Below are 20,154 nucleotides of genomic sequence, written 5' to 3' on the forward strand. Positions count from 1 at the left end.
CTGGAGGGGGGAGGGTGTCTGGAGGAGGGGATAGAGGTCAAGCGGGCAGACAAGTATGGCAGAACAGCTTTATGAACCCCCTCCCCCACCCGCCCCCTGCCAGTGATTTATAGACCTGAAATTCCAGATTATGCTGGCCACATGGGCAGGGTGACATGCGGCGGCCTCTGGTTCTCAGTCCGTTGTGGGGGTGGGGATGGGGACAAGGTGGAGAGGGCGAGTATACCACCTGACTTCTCTCCGCAGGACTAGAGCCTCCCTGGGAGGGGGAGAGATTCAAATGAAATCCACACGCGAGTGCGGAATCCCAGAACTGCCTCCGCGGCTGGGGGCTCCACCTCTCCAGGGCAGTGACCCCGGCCCGCCAGGGCCGCTGGACGAGACCGGGAGGAGGGAGGAGATGAGGCAAGTGGGAGGGATGCTCCCCTATGGGGCCGAGGGAGAGTTTGGAAGATGTGTGTGTGTGACGGGATTTTGAGATGAGTGTTCAACGAGCAGGCGGGGAGAGGAGTGTGCAAGAAAAAGGGAAGGCATACTGAACGGACTTCGTCCGATCCCCCCCTCCCCCGCCCCCGCGCCCCATCACCACACACTCGCGCTGACAAAGCAAGGAGGGGCCATGGTTGGAAATGTCTTCAGTCTGCGGAATCAAAGACCTAGGCTCTGATCCCAGTTCCGCCTACTCCGTGCCGCGCGACCTGGCGTGTGCATTTGCCCATCTGCAGAATGGGTACCATCATATCGCTTTCCTGGGAGGCGGTGGGAACTGAGGGCTGGGATGTCTGCAAAGGAAATCTTCCCGCCAGGTGTGCAGCAGGCGAAGGCGCCTCACCAGCCGCGTTCCAGAGAGGCCCGCGGTCCCTCCGATGGCGCCCCCCAGTGGCACACAGGCCCATTCCGCAGGCGAAAATAGTGGCCTGGACTCTGTCCTCCAGAACTTCTCAACCCCGAGAGCTGGAGCGTTTGCTGGATTTTCTCTCTGGGTTTTGGCTTCTCCGGTGTGTGAGAAATGGGCAAACAAACGCAACTTAAAATTCCATCGTCAAGATACTGGCTTGGTGGAACTGCCCTGGTGGTTAAGAATCCACGGCTTCCAATGCAGGGGGTTCAGCTTGCATCTCGGGGTGGCGCTAGTGGTAAAGAATCCGCCTGTAAGAACCGCTGGTTCGATTCCTGCGACAGGAAAACCCTCCGCAGGAGGTCATGGCAACCTATTCCAGTATTCTTGCCTGGAAAATGCATGCCATGGACAGAGGGACCTGGCGGCCTACAGTCCGTGGGGTCGCAAAGTCGGAAAGGACTGAAGAGACTTAGCGCGCGTGCACGTGGAACTAAGATCTCACAAGCGCGGCGGCCGGAAAAAAAAAAAAAAAAGATACTAGCTTGGTAATAAGACTCAAGAGATTCAAGAGATGTTTTCCAGCTAAAATGGATAATGTGATTTTTAGTCAATCCACTTCACATTTAAAATAGTTTTTCTCTGATGACTTACATCTATATTAAGGACTAAGGAGAACGTTAAAATAATAATGTATCAGTTCAGTTCAGTTCAGTCGCTCAGTCGGGTCCGACTCTTTGCGACCCCATGAATTGCAGCACGCCAGGCCTCCCTGTCCATCACCAACTCCCGGAGTTCACTCAAACTCACGTCCATCGAGTCGGTGATGCCATCCAGCCATCTCATCCTCTGTTGTCCCCTTCTCCTCCTGCCCCCAATCCCTCCCAGCATCAGAGTCTTTTCCAGTGAGTCAACATGAAGTGGCTAAAGTACTGGAGTTTCAGCTTTAGCATCATTCCTTCCAAAGAACACCCAGGGCTGATCTCCTTTAGAATGGACTGGTTGGACCTCCTTCCAGTCCAAGGGATTCTCAAGAGTCTTCTCCAACATCTGTCAAATACATTTGATAAGTTTCAGCTAAAATAACTTGCAAAATAATAGGGCCATGCTGATAACATGAAATATTTTTATTTTCAAATAGTTCATAACTATAAGTAATTGGATGTTATATAAAAAGTCTAATAAAAGCAAAAAGTTGTCAGTGGGGGCATTAATATGTTACCTGTCATAAAAGGGATCTATTTTCTTCTGAAATAAGAACCCAGTGTATTTTGATGTCAAGGTTGAATTTTCAGTATTCTTTCTTATTATTATATAAGCTAGTCTTCAAAGCAAGAAGATTTGAAGTGCTAATTACTCAGATGTTCAGAATGCTGATGATAAAAACCACAATGCCAAGATCTTCTTAAGATGACATACACCTACATGTGATCCAGCCATTTGTCCGTGGGAATTCCCCCACTTCCATCTACTGGATGCTGTGAATGTATTCCACATTGGAAACCACCCAAATGCCCCTTAATAGAAGGCTGGATAAGTCCATGATGGCACATGCATACACCAGATACTATTCAACAGCAAGAGGGAATGAATTATGCCTCTCAAAAACATTACTCTAAATGAAAAAAGCCACACTTGAAAGACTACCACTATATGATTCCAGATAGGAAGTTCTAGAACAGGCAAAAGCAATTGAGTGATAAAAGTCAGGGAGGGGTTACCCTTGGGATGTGACTGTAGGGGACAGGAAAGGGACTTCTCTTTCTGAATCTGGACACCAGTTATGCAAGTGTGTTCAGACTGAAAATTCATCAAGCAGTACCCTCACGATAAGTGCACTTTTCTGTGTTTTTTTTTTTTTTTAATTCCAATACCTTCAAAAGAGGGTAGATCAAGAATTCCCTAGTGGTCCAGTGGTTAAGAATCTGCCTGCCAAAAATAAAAAGAATCTGCCTGCCAATGCAGGGGACACAGGTTCGATCCCTGTTTTGGGAAGATTCCACATGCCTTTAGGCAACTAAGCTAGTGCTCTAGAGCCTATTAGAGCCTATGCTCTAGAGCCCACAAGACACAACTGCTGAAGCCTGTGTGCCTAGATCCTGAGCTCTGCAGCAAGAGGAGCCACCACAATGAGAAGCCCCTGCACCACAGTGAAGAGTAGCCCCTACTCGAGACAACTAGAGAAAGCCCACTCATAGCAATGAAGACTCAACACAGACAAAAATAAATAGGAGAGGGTAGATTCTTTCAAAAGAAACATATTTGACGTGTTAAAAGTGGTGTTTTCCAAAGAAGGCACACAAGATAATTTTAGGTGCTCCACGAACAGAAAGTGAAATGGCATGAAATGACATAAAAGTTATATGAAAAGGAGCCACTTCTCACCAGTCTTTCTGATGTGTTTTGTTTTCCCTGGTCAGTGGTGAAAGGAAAGTTTTCTCAAATTTCTTACAAAATATTTCAGTGTAGAAGGAAACGGAGAGATCACGTAACTGACACCAACATCCTTACCTCCCAGCTTTGTCAAGTCTATTTTACTGTATTCACTGCAGATGGTTTTCTAAGGTGCACACATCGCAGATGGCATTTGAAGTCACCTCCTGCCCAGAGACCACTTCACTACTAAATTTGGGACTCCTCCTCCTCAACATCCCTTCCCTTGTCTTCCTTTTTAGATTGCAGGTGTCATGGATTGCGTTAATCCCACACCCTCAGTTTATAGTTCATTATCCCCCGCAATATTTAAATCTTTTGATTTAAATTTAATGTATTCTGGCTTTCACCAGTGGCTCAGATGGTAAAGAATCCGCCTGCTCTGCAGGAGATGGGGGTTCCATCCCTGGGTCAGGAAGACCCCTTGGAGGAGGAAAGGTCAACCCACTCCAGTATTCTTGCCTAGAGAATCCCATGGACAGAAGAGCCTGGTGGGCTACAGCCCATGGGTTCACAAAGAGTTGGACATGACTTATTGACTAAACCACCACTACCACTTCAGCTGAAACAAGAACAGGCTACATGAACTGATCACACATGTAACTGACCAATAACAATTTTATGTATTCCCTCAGTCTCCATACCCCAGTCTCTTTTGGTGCCCCACCAGCTACTGACAAACTTTCTAATATGTTCATATAGAATTTTTTGTTGTTGTTGAGTGAGTTCTTGTAAAATGAGTACCATTGTGTCCAGTGCATGTCTATTCTAATTTATCTCCCCATGATCGTGTTAATAGCTTCTCTAGACTTATGTTTCTTGCTGAGCACTAGTTTTATTAAGGGCCATCATTGTTACTCTGGGCTCATTGAGTCCGTGGCTTCTGATGGTTGCTTGGGACACCTCTGGTGCATCCCTCACGGTTTACTGTCTCCTCCCCAGAGAGGACAGTCAGGCTGCTTCCAACTCTGCCGCCTCCACCATTCTCACTGTAAATAATGCTGCAACGAGCACCCTCGTGTGTGGCCCTGTAGACAGATGCTTGTGTCTCTTTCTTAGGGAGCAGAATTTCTGAGTCCTGGGTATGTATGTGGCAGTTTGCTTTCCACAGTGGCTGTCCCCTCTAATACTCAGCCAACAGTTCATGAGGCTTCTTGTATCCTTCCCTCACCATCCACACTTGACATTACTCACCTTCCTAGTTTTTGACAAGAGTAATTTGGTATAAAGTGATACATGCTGTTATTTCCATTCTCACTCCATTTTATGACTGAGGATTTTGAGCATCTTTTCAAATGTTTGTTAGTGTTTGGAGTTTTTACTCCTATGCATGCTTTCATATTTTTAATATATATGCATGTATTCATCAACAATGTATAGAGTAGCTTTATTTTTACTGGAGTATAGTTACTTAACAATGTGTTAGTTTCTGCTGTGGAGCAAAGTGAATCCACTATATGTATACATATATCCCCTCCTTTTTGGATTTCCTTCCCATTTAGGCCACCACAGATCTCTGAGTAGAGTTCTCTGAGCTATACAGTGGTTTCTCATTAGTTCTTTTATACACAGTAGTGTATATGAGTGAGTGAAGTTGCTCAGTCATGTCCAACTCTTTGTGACCCCATGGACTATATAGCCTACCAGGCTCCTTCATCCATGGAATTTTCCAGACAAGAGTACTGGAGTGGGTTGCCATTTCCTTCTCCAAGTAGTGTATATAAGTGTATATACATCAAGCCCAGTCTGCCCATTCATCCCAATCCCCTTGCCCCCTTTGGTGCCCACGCATTTGTTCTCTATGTCTATATATAGAACAGTTTTAGATCTGGGGGCACACTTTACATAAATTGTGTCTTGTGCTACAGGTAATTGATTTTTTTTGCACCTCAGCATTACGCTTTTGAGATTTATACATCACCTAATATGTTGGTGATGGACAGGGAGGCCTGGCGTGCTGCAATTCATGGGGTCGCAAAGAGTCGGACACGACTGAGCTGAACTATGTGGGTCTAGTTCATCCATTCTTTTGCAAGAATATGTCATAGGTTAAAATGTCCTTTCCAAGTGAACTTATCAAAGAGCATATAGGAAAATGGCAGAACAGAGGTACACAGATGTAGCAACATTCTGAAACCTGAAGTTTGGGTGCCAAGGTGATAAAGAGAGGCTGAAATCTCAGGTGCTCCTTTGGGGCAGCTGAGCAAGGGAAGACCTGAAATTCACGGGTAGGGATGTGAAAGGTGGGCGTTATGCCCAAGAAAGTGAAGCTTCAGAGCTGAATGGGGCCAGTGTGAAGGGTGGCTTGATGGGGAGAGAGGAATGGAAGCAGGGCTAGAGAGAGGAGTCAGGGAAGACTAGGACGTGCTGTGAGGTGGTGAAGCAAGGAGGAAAGCAGGAGGGCAGGGTGGTCAAAAGGCCTTTTCTTTTTTTTTTTTTTTTTAAACATTTATCTATTTGGCTGTGCAAAGTCTTAGTTGCAGCATGTGGGGTCTTTAGTTGCAGCATGCAAACTCTTCATTGCAGCATGTGGGATCTAGTTCCTTGACCAGGGATCAAACCCAGGCCCCTTGCATTGGGAGCTCGGAGTCTTAGCCACTGGACTAAGGGAAGACTTTTTTTCTTTCTCAGATTTATTGAGCACCAAGTATGTGATCAGGCCTGAACTAAGCATTAAGAATCTGATGCACATACTGAATTTTCTCCCAGTTCTGTGGGAGGCAAGGCTGGGAACACAGTAGTGATCAAGATGGCTCTGTTCCTGCCCTCACAAGCTCATGGAAGAAGGGGCTGGCGGCAGGGTAGGGGGTGGAGGGAGTTGTGTGGACAGACAGTCACCAGAGAGTGACAGCTCAGCATGGTCAAGGGGATGCTGGAGTGACCAAGAAGCTCAGGCCAAGAGGTCAGGGGGAAAACAAAAGGGAATGTGTAAACCCAAAGGAAGTGTCCAACCCAGCCGAGGGTGTAGAGGAAGGCTTCCTGGAGGAAGGGACATTGGAGGAGGAGACTGGGGCTGGCAGGTAAAAGGCAGAAAAGAACATTCCTGACAGAGGGAGCATGATCTATATATACAGAGGAATATCCTTCAGCCTTAGAAAGGCAGGAAATCCCACAATACACAACATGGATGAACCTAGAGGAACTGGTGCTACATGAAATACCAGTCACAGAACAACAAATAGTGCATAATTCCATTTATCACAGGTAATGAAGGGACTGCCCTGGTGGTCTAACAGCTAAGATTCCATGCTCCCAATGCAGGGGGCCTGGGTTCGATCCCTGGTCAGGGAAGTAGATCCCACATGCTATGACTAAGACCTGGCACCGCCAAATAAATAAAAATATTTTTTTAAAAAAGAGGAAAATAGACTCATTAAAGCAGAGAGTAGAATGGTGGTTGCCAGGGGCTGCGGAGTGATGAGGAAAATGGGGGAATTACTAATCAACAGATATAAAGTTTCAGTTATACAAGATGAGTAAATTCTAAAGGTCTGCTGTTCAACACTGTGCTTACAAGTTAACAATACTGTACTGTGCAAGGCTGTAGTGGTGGAACTGTTCTGCACAGTATCATCCCACAGGTCACCTGCCAGATCTTTCCAGAGGAGACAAATAGTGGGCCCCCCTAACAGGGCAATAAGGGGAAGATGGAATATACATATTCCTTGCCCTTGTGGAAATTATGTTTTAGTGGTGGGGAGATGATTAGCAAGGGATAAAAAGTAGGGAATATTAGTGGTAAGTGCTTAAGAAACGAAAGGGGTGAGGGCTGCAAAGTGTGTGTTTTCTTTTTTTGGCCCTTCTTGTGGGATCCCAATTCTCTTGGCAGTTGGTGTGGAGTCCTAACCACTGGACTGCCAGGGAATTCCCTGTGTGTGGAGGTGAATTGGTAGGTCGAGTGGTCAGGGAAGAGCTCACTTCATGGTACTTGGGGAAGAGCTGAATGCAGGAGGGGGCAAGCTGAGTGGCTAGCTCATGGGAAAGCACTGCAGACAGAGCAAGGGGCAGGTGCACAGACCTTGAGATTGGAACCAGCCTAGTGCGTTGACCTTCTCGTTACCTCACAGTTCCTGTCACAATGAAGAGCAGTGCGGTAGGAACTGCTAGAGCACGAGCAGTGGGAGATCAAAGAGGAAATGGAGAGCTGTGTCAATCCTTATCAAATCAACTATAAACAGAATCAGTATTTATATTTCTAGATGCTTCTCTGGGCAATCTCTGAAACTGCTCATGGTGGCAGCTTCTGGGCAGAACTGGGTGAGTGGGGTCAAGGGAAGTCCTACATCTTGGTTTTTCACTGGACTGTACTCATTTGAAATTTCACTATGTTTACAGTCTTTCCTATTCCCAACACATGCTAGAAGCTTCTAGTTTCTCCGTGTGCACTAGGCCCACTGGTTTATAGCCCCTCTCCTCATGGGTGGCCGCTTCAGGAGCACTCTCACAGGGCCATTGTTGCTCAGTTATGAGAATCACCTCTCTGCTCTTTTGAACATACGTTTGTAAAACAACCATTTACTGTCACCCTGCTTATTTAACTTATATTCAGAGTACATCAAGCAAAATGCTGGGCTGGATGAAGCATAAGCTGGAATCAAGACTGCAGGGAGAAATATCAACAACCTCAGATATGCAGATGACACCACCCTTACGGCAGAAAGTGAAGAACTAAAGAGCCTCTTGATGAAAGAGGAGAGTGAAAAAGCTGGCTTAAAACTCAACATTCAAAAAACTAAGATCATGGCAGTTGGTCCCATCACTTCATAGCAAATACATGGGGAAAACAATGGAAACAGAGACAAACTATTTTCTTGGGCTCCAAAAGCACTGCAGATGGTGACTGCAGCCATGAAATTAAGACTTTGCTCTCTGGAAGAAAAGCTATGACCAACCAACCATATTAAAAAGCAGAGACATTACTTTGCTGACAAACGTCCATCTAGTCAAAGCTATGGTTTTTCCAGGAGTCATTTATGGACGGAGGAGCCTGGTAGGCTGCAGTCCATGGGGTCACGAAGAGTTGGACACGACTGAGCAACTTCACTTTCACTTTTTGCTTTCATGCATTGGAGAAGGAAGTAGCAACCCACTCCAGTGTTCTTGCCTAGAGAATCCCAGGGATGGGGGAGCCTGGTGGGCTGCAGTCCATGGGGTCGTGAAGAGTTGGACACGACTGAACTACTTTACTTTCACTTTTCACTTTCATGCACTGGAGAAGGAAATGGCAACCCACTCCAGTATTCTTGCCTGGAGAATCCCAGGGACGAGGGAGCCTGGTGGGCTGCCGTCTATGGGGTCGCACAGAGTTGGACATGACCGAAGCGACTTAGCAGCAGCAGCAGCAGCATGTATGGATATAAGTTGGGACTATAAAGAAAAGTGAGTGCCAAAGAATTGATGCTTTTGAACTGTGGTATTGGAGAAGACTCTTGAGTCCCTTGGACTGCAGAGATCCAACCAGTCCATCCTAAAGGAAATCAGTCCTGAACTAGAAGTCCTGAATTAGGACTGATGCTGAAGCTGAAACTCCAATACTTTAGCCACCTGATGTGAAGAACTGATTCACTGAAGACCCTGATGCTTGGAAAGACTGAAGACAGAAGGGAACAGAGGATGAGTGGTTGGATGGCATCAACAATTTGATGGACATGAGTTTGAGCAAGCTCCAGAAGTTTGTGATGGACAGGGAAGCCTGGCGTGCTGCAGTCTATGGGGTCGCAAAGAACCGGACACGACTGAGCGACTGAACTGACTGACTGAGAAAGCACCAATCTGACCACAACATGGTACGCTGGCTGTCACGCTGTCTGAGGAATTCCCTATTGACAAGTTTGTAGTGGATGATATTTTGTACTGCTAAGTCACTTCAGTCGTGTCCAACTCTTTGCGACCCCATAGACGGCAGCCCACCAGGCTCCCCTGTCCCTGGGATTCTCCAAGCAACAATACTGGAGTGGGTTGCCATTTCCTTCTTCAATGCATGAAAGTGAAAAGTGAAAGTGAAGTTGCTTAGTCGTGTGTGACTCTTAGTGACCCCATGGACTGCAGCCCACCAGTCTCCTCCATCCATGGGATTTTCCAGGCAAGAGTACTGGAGTGGGGTGCCACTGCCTTCTCCTACTGTTGTGTGACAACTCCTTTGGGGATGTCAAGAAGGGACATTTCTTAACTTGGTCTACTTAAATGACTTCCAATCATCACTATGATCAATACAATACAGGAGGCCTACAAAACTGGGAGAAATTACACATTGCACAATAGATGGCTTATTAGACAATATTAAGAACTTCTTAGTTTTTAGATGTAATTATGATTGTTTAAAATAAATCTGTACCTTACTTATTTCCAGATAAAATATGATCTCCAGTATTTGCTTTAAAATTATCTAGATAGGGAATTCCCTGGTGGTCCAATGGTTAGGACTTGGCACTTGTATTGCCAACGGTCTAGGTTCAATCCCTGGTTGGGGAACTAAGATCCTTCAACCTGGGTGGGGTGGGAATAACTAAATAAAATTACCTAGTGAAGAAGAGCAGCTGAGATGAAACTAATTGGTCATTTGTTGATCACTGTTGAAGCTAGGTGATTATACTATTTTCGTGTGATTCAAAATGTAAGTTTAAAAAAATTGTACAGATAACAAAGCAGGACATATGGATAAATTTTAGCACATACAGGAACTTGAAATTATTTTGTATAATCATTCACTCTATTGTCTGGTAAAGAAGAGGTGGTCAAAGTTTATTCAAAGAAAAACTGAAATAAAAAACAAAAAACCCCACCCTGAATTCAGTCCCCTTTACTGATCATGGTACTAATTCCGCCCCAGTTTCTGGCCCCATTGTCCAGCTCTTTTACACATACACAGCCTTACACGTTTCCAACGAGTATTTATTATTAGTTAAACCATGATTCAGGATCCCAGGGTGGGGATCACCATGTACCCAGGTCCCCCTTCACCACCTGGGGAGAAGGACGGAGGACAGAGGAGGTGGGATGGAGCCAGTTCAGATCTTCCCAGGAAACGTGCCTTCTGCCCGGCGGTCGTCCCAAGTTGACACCTGTAGATAAACAGCCAGTGTTATTCCCTTCCTCCACAGGGAAACCAGATGGGTGGACTTCTTCGCCTTCCTTACTCTGCCCACCTGTTCAGTCAACAAGTTACCCTAGTACCTGCTATGTGCCAATACTGGCAGCTGTTCCAGGAGCCAGGGGACCAATAGTGACTCAGAAGGACAAAAATCAATGCCCTGAATGAACTGACGCACTGAGGGGAGAGGAGGTGGAAGGTGGGTGGAGAGGAATATCAGGCAGACTCAGGAGAGCTGTCCATGGGGAAACGTGTGTACAGAGCTTCAGGAGTGTGACTGTGCCCTGTTTCAGAAACTCAAAGTCAACACTCAATGATGTTTGACAGAACAGAGGAAAGAAGGAATACTGGGCAGCTGTGGGGGTTGGGGGGCGGGGCAGGGAGGCTATCTATACTTCAGCAGGAATGCATCTCCAAGATATACTATCAAGTGTAAAAGGTCCAAACTGGATATACAGCATGATCCCACTCTTGCTCATGTATGTGTGCACACCTATGAGACCTAACAGAAAGGCCCACAGCAAACGGTTAACACTACCTAGAACTAATGCTCTGCAACGTGTGGACCCTCCTACAGGCAATCAGAAGCACATTTTTATACACACGTGCACACTCTCACGCGATATAGTAGAGGCACTGGATAAGTGCATGGACAAGGAAGACAGTCTGAACCCCCACTCCATCACTTCCCAGCTGTGATCTCCTCAGGTAAATCACTCAACCTTTCAGGGCTCCAGTTTCCAATTCTGTAAAATGACGATCCTGATAAAAGGACCTCTCTGTTTTTAGCATGTTTGCCCTTTTATGGGGAGAAGGCAATGGCACCCCACTCCAGTACTCTTGCCTGGAAAATCCCATGGATGGAGGAGCCTGGTAGGCTGTAGTCCATGGGGTCACTAAGAGTCAGGCACGACTGAGCGACTTCACTTTCGCTTTTCACTTTCATGCATTGGAGAAGGAAATGGCAAACCACTCCAGTGTTCTTGCCTGGAGAATCCCAGGGACGGGGAGCCTGGTGGGCTGCCGTCTATGGGGTCGCAGAGTCGGACACGACTGAAGCGACTCAGCAGCAGCAGCAGCAGCAGCCCTTTTATGACATAAAATACTTACAACATTTAAGTGCCTTCAGTAAGTGCCTGTTTTATTTACACACGCATACACCATACATCACAAATACTCTGCACTTAAACTGTCCTGCAACTTGCTTTTTTCATGAGTCTTAGAGCTCTTTCTGTATTGTCATAAAGATCAAGATGAATATCCATTTATTTAACGTGTTTCCGAATGTTCCCCATTACAAACCACTCTGCAGTGGATGTCTTTGTACACATTTTTACAGGATGTGTAGAGATGAAAAGGCCATATCTGCAGTATGATTTTTTTCATTTTGAATGATCCTGCCTCGGGATGGACCTTAAAAGCGACTGGGCCAGTCTAAAGAACCACCAACGCTGAGCACTATCTACCACTGCCCACTTTCTTTTATATTGAAGGACCAGGCTGATCTGATCCTTTGGCAAATTAGTCTTTGCTCAAAAATCTCACTTCATGGAAAGGAGATGTAAACTATTTCCGGTAGTGGAACTGTACACCACAGTATCATTTAAAATACTGAAAAAAGACTAAGTCCAGTTAAAGGAGAAGGAACTATTTTTTAACTATGAAAGACAATGGCTACCCAGTAACTGAGCAGGTTGTACTGACACGAAAATAAAGTAAAAAAGCCAAAGACAGTATCTAAAGTATGATCCACAACTGTATTTTAAAAGCATATAAACACACACCCACACCTATATAAACATTAGCACACAGAAAAGGAAATGGAAGATTTACACCAAATTTCGAAGGGAAGTTAACTTTGAATTCAGAAAGGGGATGACTTAGGAGATTTCTACTTTCTACATCATAAAAGCTTGTTTTGAAACTTTCCAAAAAGCCACTGAATTTTTCATGGAGAAACTACAGATGTTTTAACACTGGAAAATAAAAGGCAGTTAGTTCCCTGGTGGCCTAGTGGTTAGGATTCAGGGCTTTCACTGCTGTGGGGGCTGGGGTTCAATCCCTGATGGGGGAACTAAGATCCTGAAAGCCTCCAGATGTGGCAAAAAAGAAAAAAGAGAAAAGTTGATTAGCAAAAATGTTTTAAATGCTCATACAGGAAAAGTGCTGGACTCTCATCCCCATTCTTCTCCAAATACACATTTTGGGGTTAGAGATTGATTTTTAAAAACGCACAGGAAACACCTGGAAGATGTTACATTATGATCAGCCAGATCAGGAGGATGAGAAACCATTTTTTCTCCTTCCTCTATTTCTTAAGTTTTTATGAAGTGGTTTCATTCTTATAAAAAACAAAAAAAAACCAGCATTAACAAAACAGTTATTTTTGTGTCACCAATTTCTGGAACAAAGTCAGGACTGCTGGGTATAAACAGTGTGTTAAAAAAAAAAAAAATGTGTTCATAGCCAGCCCTAAGAAGGGCTAAGAAGGCAGATACAGTGAGTGCTTGAAGGGAGGGACCACATAATCTGATGATCTCCAGGTAAGGGTAGGCCCTGATGCCAGGGACTGGGGTATGGGGCAGCACTGGGTCCAGAAGCACACTTCCTAGCACCTGGGCCAGTGTGCACCCATCCAATGCAGGCGTAGAGGCTGGAGGGTGGATGGTACCCAAGATCATGTAGGGACAAGGAGAAATCCTGAGAGGGCAGTGGGTATGCAAAGGCACTTGAGAATATGTGGCTGGAGAGGTGTGAGGTACCAAACAAGTTGAGGAAGAGTGCATTAAGGCCCCAAAGATGCACATCAAGGATGTTTAAAATACTGAAAAATGGGAACATAATCAAAGGGGACCAGTTGAATAAAAGCATCTGTATATTAAGAACTTCCTTGGCAGTCAAGTGGTTAAGACTCTGTGCTTCTACTACAGCGGGTGAGGGTTCGATACCTGGTTGGGAAACTAAGATTCCACATGCCATGTAGCATGGCCAAAAAACTTTAAAAAGGCTCAAAACATGTTGATAAGTCAAAGCAAGACATAGGACAGACTATACAATATGACCCATCTTTACACAGAAGTTCCATAGGCTTATGAATGATTAATGTATACAGAGAAAAAGGAATCTGCTAATAAGAGTTACCTAAGGGGAACGAGGGACTGAGGAACGCAAGTAGATCTAATTTTTATTTTACTGTATTGCTCATATTTGTTTTTAAAAATGAGCACTGTTCGTTTTGTAATATCATATTCTGATTTTAAGACACATTTTTTCATTTTAACATCTCTGAAATTAGCATGCTTGTCACATTCATTTCCAGCATAAAAAAAAAAAAGATTTAAACATCTCTAAGTGTTTCCTGTAGTCAATGGGGTCTTTGACTTGATGAAATAAAGTAATATTTTACTTAAAAAAAAAAAGAGGGTAAGGCAGAGTATCAGATAGTAACAACAGGTCAGGTTGGATCAGGCCTAGAAGACTGCCTCACTGCATCCCTAGTCTTTGAGATGCACACTGAAGTAGGCAGGGGTGAAATGACATCATCTGGGATCTGCTTCAGAATACTCCAGCCAAGGAAAGAAACAAAAAGGACAGATGGGACTTCCCTAGTGGTCCCGTGGTTGAGAATCTGCCTTCCAGTGCAGGGGACTCAGGTTTGATCCTTGGTTGGACAACTAACCCTGTGCCCTGTAACTAGAGAAGCCCCCTCACATGTCACAACAAAGAGCCCATGTGCTGCAACACAGACCCAGTGCAGCCAAAGAAAACGGGGTAGGGGTGGGGATAGACGGAGGGGACGTGGAGAAATCTTGAACTAACTACTCAGTTTGGGTGATGGGGATATTTGGGGTCACTACGAAGATCATGGCATCTGGTCCCATCACTTCATGGCAAATAGATGGGCAAACAGTGGAAACAGTGTCAGACTTTATTTTTTGGGCTCCAAAATCACTGCAGATGGTGACTGCAGCCATGAAATTAAAAGACACTTACTCCTTGGAAGGAAAGTTATGACCAACCTAGACAGCATATTAAAAAGCAGAGACATTACTTTGCCAACAAAGGTCTGTCTAGTCAAGGCTATGGTTTTTCCAGCAGTCATGTATGGACATGAGATTTGGACTGTGAAGAAAGCTGAGCACCGAAGAATTGATGCTTTTGAACTGTGGTGTTGGAGAAGACTCTTGAGAGTACCTTGGACTGCAAGGAGATCCAGTCCACCCTAAAGGAGACCAGTTCTGGGTGTTCATTGGAAGGCCTGATGCTGAGGCTGAAACTCCAATACTTTGGCCACCTCATGAGAAGAGCTGACTCGTTGGAAAAGACCCTGATGCTGGCAGGGATTGGGGGCAGGAGAAGGGGATGACAGAGGATGAGATGGCTGGATGGCATCACCAACTTGATGCACATGAGTTTGGGTGAACTCCGGGAATTGGTGATGGACAGGGAGGCCTGGCATGCTGCGATTTATGGGGTTGCAAAGAGTCGGACACGACTGAAAGACTGAACTGACTGAATTATTCTACTTTTATACACACTTGGAAATGTTCATATAAAGAAAGGACAAGACTCCAAAAGCAGATGAGCTCCCTGGGGTAGGGCATGTACTCATAGAGCACCTGGGTGAGATAGATCTGGCTGCCTTAGCTGAGAGCCTGGCTGGTTGAGAGTCCTGGTGAAAGGAGGAAAGGCAGGCAATTTTAGGAAGAAGCAAAGGTGCATCCATGGTCGGTGTGAAGCCTTGTCCTCTCCCTGCCCCTCACAGATAAGCTCGCACCAAGTCACCATACGCCCCTTGGCAAAAACCCCATGCCACCCCAGCATCCCAAGGGCCCCAGGAGGCGGCACCTACCCAGGATATGGGGCAGAGGGACTTGTACACACGCCGGTACCATTCGCACACAGAGACGTCACCCCCTTTAGCAGTCATTGCCTTCTCACAGCGGTGGAAGTCTGTGAAGAAAAGGGATCAGGGTCAGCCCAGACCAAGAGCTGGAACATATTTCTGATCAAAACTCACAGAAATACTTTTTACTTCACAACCAGTTACACGAATCCCCCACACTCCCAAGTTTCACAAAGAAAGTATATCCTTACAAGTGTAGTACTGAAAAGGGCTAGACACACCACACTAACCTTGTTCTGCAATCCATAAAGTACAACTGTCTAGGACTTCCCTGGTGTTAAGAATCCACCTTCCATTCATTACAGGGGACCTGGCTTCGTGCCCTGGTGGAGGAACTGAGATCCCACAGGGTAACGAAGCCTAGCCTGTGCACCACAAAGGAGACCCAGAGTAGCCAAGAAAAAAAAGAAAAAAGAACTACTGTTCAACTTGGAACTTCTGGGTCAGGAAAAACAGGGCAACCTGAGAGGTGTGTGTGGGGATTATGGAAGTCCAGAACCAGGACAAGGGAAGGGGAAGATGGTCTTGATGCTAAGATGCTGGCATCCAGCAGAGGAGAAAGGAGGGGGATAATCTGGTTTTTAATACTAGGAAATTAATTCAAAGATTATTCCAAGTATCACACTCCTGGGCACACTCCCTAAGAGAGAAAGCATTCACAAAGACATCAGATTACATCAATTATAGCAGCATCATTCATATGAGCCCCAAACTGGAAACCACACCAGTGTTCATGAGTAAAATGTTGGAAAATTGTACACAATAAAAATGAGCAAAATATATGCCACAGCATGGAAGAATCTTCGTAACTATTGAATGAAGAAATCCAAGCATAAGACAACACACAGTATTTATAAAGTTCACAAAGAGGCAGACCTGAAAGTGGTGATAAAACCAAAATATGACTGCCCTAGGTCTGTGGGGTTACAACTCTAGTGGGGAGAGCAGAGTGTTGCTTTCAAGAGACGGCATGCGGCAGACAGGGGAGCTCAGAGGACTGGCAGTATCCAATTTTCTATCCAGATTATAATCACATGGAGGATTCAATTTAGAGTTATTGATTTAGCTGTACATTATGGTTTATGTACTTCCTATAAGCATGTTACATTCCATACAGACAGACAGACATATACACATCTTGGGGGGTGGAAATCACTATGGGATCCAAAGTTTGTGACCCTAGGTCAGATCTTGAATACAGGGGGTCATGGGTGGCATGGGCCCCGTGAAGTAGGATGTTCAGAATGAAAGAGAAGAGGCGATGAGGAGGCAAGAGGTAAGTGATATGAGGTGTGGGATCAGGGGAAGGTCAACACTGCCTGCCTCCTCCCCAAGTCCTCCTCACCCAGGTAGTTCTGCCAGCAGTTCCTGGTCTGGTTCTGGTTGGGGAAGCGGCTGTCAAAAGGAGCAGTCTGGTAGTTCTTGATTTTGGTCTTGATGTCTTCTGCCATAGTGTCAGCACTCCTGGAGGGAAAGAGAGTGGATTCTGGCAGAGGTCCTGGGGACCTGGACACTGGGCTGTCAGCCCACCCAGGCCCAGTGGAGGTCTGACAGAGAAGAATGGGCTGGGTGTGAACAAGCCAAAACCCCCTCCCTTTCAACATACAGAGGGGAAGGGCTGGGCAAGAACACATTAGTTATGGAAGTCACAGCAGGATGTGTGAGGGGAGACAGCTGCTTGGTTAAAAAAAAAACCAGGCCAAAATAACACTAGTTAATATTCACTGAGTGCTTACTATAGGCAAGGAAGCTTTACTCCTAAAGCTACTCTAAAAGACAGGAACTATTACTATCACTGCTTCACAGACAAGAGACAGGGTGTTTAAGCAACTTCCCAAGGTCATACAGCACACACGGGGTGGAGGTGCACTCCCATCACTAACAGAACCTACACTGCAAAGGTTCTTAATCTCTATTGGTGCCATGAAGTCCTCAGGAGTCTAATCAACCCTTTCTCCGAATATGTTTCAGGGCATTTAAAAATTGCACAGGATCACAAAGAAAACCAATTACATGTAGCTGAGGATTTATGAAATACCATAATTTCAAAATAATCATGCCTGAATAGGGTTATGCTGTGAAATCTGCAAACATAATGGGATATATGATATGATGACCTGTAATTTTCACTGCTGATAAAGTCACAGATGATGCCAAATACTACTGCTACTGCCTCCATTCCCAAGCGAAGGAAATACTACACATCAATGAGAAACTGGCAAAAATACAGATGTAAATTTCCCTCTATTCACGTACTAGCATCCCATGAGTTCCATCCATTCTGTGGGCCTAGGGTTAAAAACCTGTCCCATAATCTTTTATGAGGTGACACACGGTTTTCATTAGGGAATCTGACACCACCTCTATTCCAGATTATTCGAGAAGTCGTGGTATTACATAGAAGTTAACCAGACCAGTAATAAATTCAAGTGACCCAAGGTAGTGGTAAGGATTTGGGGTACCGGAGTAGTGTCTTTCCGGGAGCAGAGGATGTGGAACACTAGAGGCGGGGACAGACACGGTCGGAAGAGTTGTTTTGAAAGCCATCTCCACCTGATTTCGGGATTAAGGGTGGACTGGGGATGACGCTGCAGCCCCTCGAACGTGCAAGGGGCGGGGGGTGGGGGTGGAGAGTCACCAGGAAGCCAGGCCAGCCAAGCCTCGGGGGTCAGGGGCCAGGGAGAGAAATGCCTGCGGCCTGGTGATTAAGAGCAATGCAGTCCTAATGATTTCAAATCCTGATCGCTAGCTAAACTGCGTAGTATCTAAGCCTCAGTTGCCTCCTAAAAGAGGTAATCACAGGCCCTATCTCATAGAGTTGGAGGGAAGCTTAAATGAATCAATGATATAACTCTATGATATAAATCGCTTTGAAAGTTCTAGACATCCGAGAAGAACCAAATAATCGTCAGACTGAAACGACCCCAGGGCTCCGGAAGGTCGGCCACCGCCGGCTGGAAACCTCATTTCATTTTCCAGTAGGGATCCTCAGTCCTCCAAGATGGGGTTCCAGGGTCCCGAACCCTCAACACTCACCTAAAGATGCCCCCGAAGTCGCTCGAAGCTCAATGTGACCCTCAGCAAAGACGCCAGTACCGGACCGGAAGCGGAAAAAAGGTCGGCCGGAAGCGGGACGGAGCAGCGCCCAGAGGAGTCCTCCGCACGGCCAGAGCGCCGTCCCTGAAGCAGTTCGGGCCACGCCCATACTTGCAAATTCCAACCTCCTATTGGGCCGAATGCCTGTTCATCCTCATTCTCGGCCCAATCGTAAGCTCGCGTGGCACTTGTTAGGTACCTTTCCGACCTGTTCCAAGCTGTGGACTCTGTTCCAAGGAATTGGCCCGACCTGGTCATCTCTCTGTCTTTAATAGGAGATAGGGGTTCTGGGTCCTGGAGTTGGCTGGAGAGTGGTCCTGCGGAAAATATTCCAGCAGAAATGCTCATATTTGTGCAAGAATTATTTATTGAATATTTTACGCAGTGCCACGTGCTTCTATTGGTGGCTCAGAGGTTAAAGCGGCTGCCTCCAATGCGGGAGACCCGGGTTCGATCCCTGGGTCGGGAAGATCCCCTGGAGAAGGAAATGGTAACCCACTCCAGTATTCTTGCCTGGAGAATCCCATGGACGGAGAAGTCTGGTAGGCTACAGTCCACGGGGTTGCAAAGAGTCGGACACGACTGAGCGACTTCACTTCAAGCATAGTTGAACTAAACACGAAAATCTCTATGATTATTATGGGGCCAATTGTTAGTTTGAAAATGAAAGTGGTTCAGTCGTGTCCGACTCTTTGCGACGCCATGGACTTTCCATGGAATTCTCTAGGCCAGAATACTGGAGTGGGTAGCCTTTTCCTTTCTCCAGGGGATCTTCCCGACCCAGGAATCGACCGGGGTCTCCTGCATTGCAGGTGGATTCTTTACCAACTGACCTATCAGGGAATCCCAATTGGTAGATTCAATTCAGTTCAGTCGCTCCGTCGTGTCCGACTCTTTGTGACCCCATGAATTGCAGGATGCCAGGCCTCCCTGTCCATCACCAACACCCGGAATTCACTCAAACTCACGTCCATCGAGTCGGTGATGTGATCCAGCCATCTCATCCTCTGTCGTCCCTTTCTTCTCCTGTCCCCAATCCCTCCAAGCATCAGAGTCTTTTCCAATGAGTCAACTCTTCACATGAGGTGGCCAAAGTACTGGAGTTTCAGCTTTAGCATCATTCCTTCCAAAGAACACCCAGGACCAATCTCCTTTAGAATGGATTGGTTGGATCTCTTTGCAGTCCAAGGGACTCTCAAGAGTCTTCTCCAACACCACAGTTCAAAAGCCTCAATTCTTCGGCGCTCAGTTTTCTTCACAGTCCAACTCTCACATCCATACAAGACTACTGGAAAAACCATAGCCTTGACTAGATGGACTTTTGTTGGCAAAGTAATGTCTCTGCTTTTTAATATGCTATCTAGGTTGGTCATAACCCTCCTTCCAAGGAGTAAGCATCTTTTAATTTCATGGCTGCAATCACCGTCTGCCATGATTTTGGCACTCCGCAAAATAAAGTCTGACACTGTTTCCACTGTTTGCCCATCTATTTGCCATGAAGTGATGGGACTGGATGCCATGATCTTTGTTTTCTGAATGTTGAGCTTTAAGCCAACTTTTTCCCTCTCCTCTTTCACTTTCATCAAGAGGCTTTTTAGTTCCTCTTCACTTTCTGCCATAAGGGTGGTGTCATCTGCATATCTGAGGCTATTGTTATTTCTCCCGGCAATCTTGATTCCAGCTTGTGCTTCTTCCAGCCCCGCGTTTCTCTTGATGTATTCTGCATATAAGTTAAATAAGCAGGGTGACAACATACAGCCTTGACGTACTCCTTTTCCTATTTGGAACCAG

General features: G+C 45.8%; 1 protein-coding gene and 1 non-coding gene across 2 annotated transcripts; one reads left to right on the forward strand and one right to left on the reverse strand.

Moving 5' to 3' along the window:
• Window positions 1-9,669: 9,669 nt before the first annotated feature.
• TRNAT-UGU lies at window positions 9,670-9,742 on the forward strand. The gene has a single exon. It is a non-coding gene; the product is annotated as a tRNA-Thr (tRNA).
• Window positions 9,743-9,991: 249 nt separating this feature from the next.
• On the reverse strand, window positions 9,992-18,424 carry LOC120872601 (cytochrome c oxidase subunit 6B1). The gene is made up of 4 exons (XM_040253110.1): window positions 18,304-18,424; window positions 16,613-16,731; window positions 15,214-15,314; window positions 9,992-10,332 (listed from the first exon to the last, which is right to left on the reverse strand). The coding sequence occupies exons 2-4, from the start codon at window positions 16,716-16,718 to the stop codon at window positions 10,279-10,281; spliced, it is 261 nt and encodes an 86-aa protein (XP_040109044.1). The 5' UTR covers window positions 16,719-16,731; window positions 18,304-18,424; the 3' UTR covers window positions 9,992-10,278.
• Window positions 18,425-20,154: the final 1,730 nt, after the last annotated feature.

The sequence above is a fragment of the Oryx dammah genome, unplaced genomic scaffold, assembly GCF_014754425.2.
Source record: "Oryx dammah isolate SB20612 unplaced genomic scaffold, SCBI_Odam_1.1 HiC_scaffold_13, whole genome shotgun sequence".
Lineage (NCBI taxonomy): Eukaryota > Metazoa > Chordata > Mammalia > Artiodactyla > Bovidae > Oryx > Oryx dammah.

What these genes read in the sequence shown, in the direction of transcription:
- LOC120872601 (XM_040253110.1), bottom strand. Translation starts at nt 16,718, where the DNA reads ATGGCAGAAGACATCAAGACCAAAATCAAGAACTACCAGACTGCTCCT. An exon ending in CTGCTGGCAGAACTACCTGG is followed by an intron (nt 15,315 to 16,612) that starts GTGAGGAGGACT and finishes TTTTCTTCACAG; the next exon opens with ACTTCCACCGCTGTGAGAAG. An exon ending in CCCTCTGCCCCATATCCTGG is followed by an intron (nt 10,333 to 15,213) that starts GTAGGTGCCGCC and finishes GTTTATCTACAG; the next exon opens with GTGTCAACTTGGGACGACCG.